At 48.9% G+C, this 4,425-nt stretch overlaps 1 protein-coding gene across 1 annotated transcript; it reads left to right on the top strand.

The window, feature by feature from the left end:
• The first annotated feature begins 1,237 nt into the window (after positions 1 to 1,237).
• On the top strand, positions 1,238 to 3,116 carry LOC148038539 (putative methyltransferase At1g29790). Its single transcript, XM_087673235.1, has one exon. It carries the CDS (start codon positions 1,290 to 1,292, stop codon positions 2,712 to 2,714), a length of 1,425 nt encoding a protein of 474 aa, XP_087529361.1. The 5' UTR covers positions 1,238 to 1,289; the 3' UTR covers positions 2,715 to 3,116.
• The last annotated feature ends 1,309 nt before the right edge of the window (positions 3,117 to 4,425 follow it).

Consider the following 4,425-nt stretch of genomic DNA (forward strand, 5'->3'; position numbering starts at 1 on the left):
GATCATCAACTGGGCAGGTAGATGATCATCAGCTGGGCAGGCAGATTCGTCGGAGCAGCGCGGGCAGATTCGTCGGAGCAGCTCTTTATATAGAGCTGTGCAGCTCGCCATGCTCAGGGACTCGTGCGCAGCTCGAGGAGGAGGGTCGTCGGTCGAGGCGGGGGATTCAGGACTCGTGCGTAGCTCAAGGAGGAGGGTCGTCGACCGAGGCGGGGGCGCAGGTCGAGGATGACTTAGGAGGGCGCCCTTTTCGCGACAAGGGGGTGCTGGACGCATGGCACCCCCGCGATAAAGTCAAGGGGAGGTCGGGGGCTACTACGTGGCACCCGCCCCCACCTCCTCTTAACTAATAGTAGAGATAAGAAAAGTTACCGTATTTCACCACTAGATAAATCATATATATATACACACCCTATATATATATACATGTGTATGTGTATGTGTATGTGTATGTGTGTGTGTGTATGATCAACAAATGATTATAAATCATATATGGATACATATGCTAATAATCAATGTAAGAAAAGTTACTGCATTTCGCCACTAGATAAATCATTGGTCAACATGTAAGGTTTTGTAACAAAAAATTTTGACCAAACATCTTTAAAAACATTGGCAACTTACCATTCCAAAAGTTAGTAAGATGATAAAGGCAAGCTTTATGAAAGCTTAAGGTTGTCATTTGAAGTGATAAAAGTGACACTTCACATAAATTTGAGTAGAAAAATTAGTCACTTTGGAAACTCTCCCTCATTATGATTGGCTTGGAGCTTTTACCAACCTTCATAAAACACTAAGTTTTAATGTAAACTAAGTTGCAGTAGTTTCAAAGAAAACATTTAAATTTAAGAAATAATGTTTAAAAGCTTGATTTTGAACAAATTCTATTGATAAAAATGGCAAATGCGTGGAAATTGATCCAAGGATTTCTCCGAGATTTGAGTTAAAGTTTTTTCAATCTTCTACCAAAAATGTATTCCTCGAACAATGGATTTTGCTCAATGCTAGCTTTAGCTCTCGAGTGTTCAGGCAAAGTACTTGAAGTTAGTCTTGAAAGTTGAAAGTTGAAGGTCGATTGTCATTTGCATGGTGTTCTTTACAGACTGGGTGTTGTCCGTCGTAAAGTCCGTGTCTTACGGAGTGACTCAATTATCACGTGGAGACAAGCTCTTCAGTTATTCCAAACAGGAATTGCTTCACGTGAACGAGAGAGATAGAAACATAAATACACCGATGAATCACACACCTAATGTAGGCATAAATAAATGTTTTGCGTTTCATAACCTCCCATGGCCTTGGATGATTCTCTGAAGGCCATGGACAAAGCGAGGCCAGCCCTGCAGCCAAGCCTCCGCTGCTCCTTGCTCCTCTTCTTAGCTTTTGTGTGCTCAAACGTGGTGAGCTTGTACATGGGCGTCTCATGGCAGTGGAGCCATGGTTACAAGGCCACATCTTCTTCCAGGCCAGGTCTTGACAATAGGGAAGGCGCTGGAACGGGGATACGTGCGGACAGTCTCTTCTCTCAGCTCAGCTCGACTGAGGCGCAGCTCCGGCACACGAAAGGCGAGCTGACGGGGGCGAGGAGCGAGCTGAAGGAGCTTCTGTCTAAGCTGAGGTGTGGCAATTACTGTTTAGGGGCAGGAGGGAAAGACGCTGCTGCAGGAGCTGGAGGAGAGCTAGGGGACTTGGAGCCAGTGCTGAGAAGCCTGGGGAGGGCGGTGACGGCGAGCAAGGAGCTGCGGGAGTTCGTGTCAGAGAAGCAGCTGCCGTTGGGGCAGAGTGCAGTGCTGGCAACGGCGAGCATGGCCTCGCCGGTGGGGCACACGTGCGGGCGCGCGACGCTGGCGGACCTGGAGCGCTACATGGACTACAAGGTGGGCGGGCCGTGCCCGGACGACCAGGCGCTGGCCCAATCCCTGATGGCGCAGGGTTGCGAGCCGCTGCCCAGAAGGCGGTGCTTCGCGGCGTCGCCGGCGGGCTACGCGGAGGAACCGCCGGCGCACCCGGCGTGCCTGTGGGAGACGCCGCCGGAAGCGAGCGTGCTATGGACGGCGTACACGTGCAAGAGCTTCGAGTGCCTGAACAGGCGCAAGGGAAGGAGGACGAAGGGGCGGTTCGAGGACTGCGTGGACTGCTTCGACCTGGGGGAAGGCGGGCGGGAGAGGGGGCGATGGGCGGGGCCCGGGGGCCCGCTGGACTTCTCGGTGGGCGAGGTCCTGGCCCTGAAGCGGGGGTCGGTCCGCATTGGACTGGACATCGGGGGCGGGCCGGGCACCTTCGCAGCCCGCATGCGGGAGCATAACGTGACGGTGGTGACCACCACCCTGGATCTGAACGGACCCTTCAACAGCTTCATCGCCCACCGCGGGCTCGTCCCCCTCTTCCTCACCCTCGCCCAGCGCCTCCCCTTCCTCGACAACACCCTCGACCTCGTCCACTCCATGCACGTCCTCAGCAACTGGCTCCCCACCCCCACCCTCCACTTCCTCCTCTTCGACATCGACCGTGTCCTCCGCCCCGGCGGCATCTTCTGGCTTGACCACTTCTTCTGCCTCCAGCCCCAGCTCCACCAGACCTACGTGCCCCTCTTCGAGTCTCTCGGCTACACCAAGCTCAAGTGGGGCGTCGGCCCCAAGGTCGACAGGCGCCATGAGGTTCAGGAAGTCTACCTGTCTGCTGTTCTTGAGAAACCCATGTCTCGACGATTCCGCTAGATCAATACGTTGAATGACGCCTACTCTAATTAATTATCCTCAGCCAACAGGTTTAACGGGATCTGTAGCGACGGGTTAGCGTCGCGACGTCATTAGGTAGATACGGCTCAGCGTCATCATACATGACGCCGTCTGCATGTTCACTTGTCTGCGTCGCACGCTTTTCGAGTAATTCCGTCTCTACTACAGATTTTACCTTATGAAAGTTACGCACATTACTACCGACACCTACTCATCATGCGTGCTTGCCTCTGGCCGTCCTCGATTTTAAAAGTACATATTGTGTCGCTAAGGCATTGTCAAACACTCCTTTATGGTTTGATTATACAATCAATGGCCTAGTAGAATGCTTATTAACGAGGATGATTGTAAAATTAAGAATTGTGTCCCTAAGGCATTGATAAACGCTCCTTTATGGTTTGACTTTACAATCGATGGTCTACTAGATTCCTTATGAATGGAAAATGATTGAAAAAAGTAATTACAATATTAACAATATATATGAGTAAAATGATGGTAATAACACAACAAAAGTTATTACCCATTAGCTCCTTGTATTGAAGTTTACAACGTAAAGTGCATGAATTGGATAGAAGGCCATGCTAAAGGTCTTAAGACACACACACACACACACACTCTCTCTCTCTCTCTCTCTCTCTTATAGAGGCATGAAGGTATTGGTGTAGAATAAAGTGGAGGTAATGAATGCAACCCTTGAGGATGAGGCTAAGAGAGACTTGCCTAGTTTTCTCCTGGTGCTCGAAGTTGGCGCTACGCGTCAACTTAAGTTTGATGCTTCACACCAAAGTTAAGCTAAGCACGTAAGGGTGTGGGTGGGGGTTTAAAGGGGCAGGGATAAAAACACACTACAAAGATATTCACGAATAGCGACGGGTAGTTCTGATGCAAATTAGCGATGTCGTTATAGCGATGGTACTCAGTATAAAAAAAAAGGGCCAAACTCGAGCACGGCATTTTGTCGCAAAGAGTGAAAGAGAGAGCGAAATAGATCGTGCGTTTGGGAGGGAGAGGGAGAGAAAGAGAGAGAAGGAGAGCTTCTCACGGCCACTGCCGCCGTTCACGAAGAAGAGGAGGAACTACACGAAGGGCGAAGAGAAGCTGCCATCACAAAGTGGAGACGAACAATCCATCCTCGAGCCTTTGTGGCAAGTGCATTGCTCCCTCTTAGTTTGTTCTTATTCTTTCTCCTTTTCTTTTACTTGTTTTTGTTGAGAATGAGATGCATTGAGGAAGAAAGAGAGGAAATGAGAGAGAGAGAAGAAAGAAAGAAAAAGGAAGAAAGAATGAGAGAGAGAGAGGGAATAAACATGAAACATAATAAAGAAAGAGAGAAAGAGAGAGAGAGAGAGAGAGAGAGAGAGAGAGAGAAAGAGAGGGGGGGGGGGGGAGGAAGAGAGGAGAATAAGTGAGACAACACGAGGGGGTAGAGAAAAACAAAGAGAGGGTTTGTTCTTGTTCTTTAATTTCTTCTTTTTTGTTTTTTTTTTAACAATGATGTGCATTGAGGGAGAAAGAGAGGAAATAAGAGAGGGAGAATAAGAAAGAAAAATGAAGAAAGAACGAGAGTGAGAGGGAATAAACATGAAACATAATAAAGAAAAAGAGAAATAGAGAGAGAGAGGGAGGGAGAGAGGAGAATGAATGAGAAAACATGAGGGAGTAGAGAAAAACAAAGAGAGGGTTTGTTCTT

Source organism: Lygodium microphyllum, chromosome 3, assembly GCF_053477565.2.
Source record: "Lygodium microphyllum isolate KBCC chromosome 3, Lygodium_microphyllum_v1.1.10, whole genome shotgun sequence".
Classification (NCBI taxonomy): Eukaryota; Viridiplantae; Streptophyta; class Polypodiopsida; order Schizaeales; family Lygodiaceae; genus Lygodium; species Lygodium microphyllum.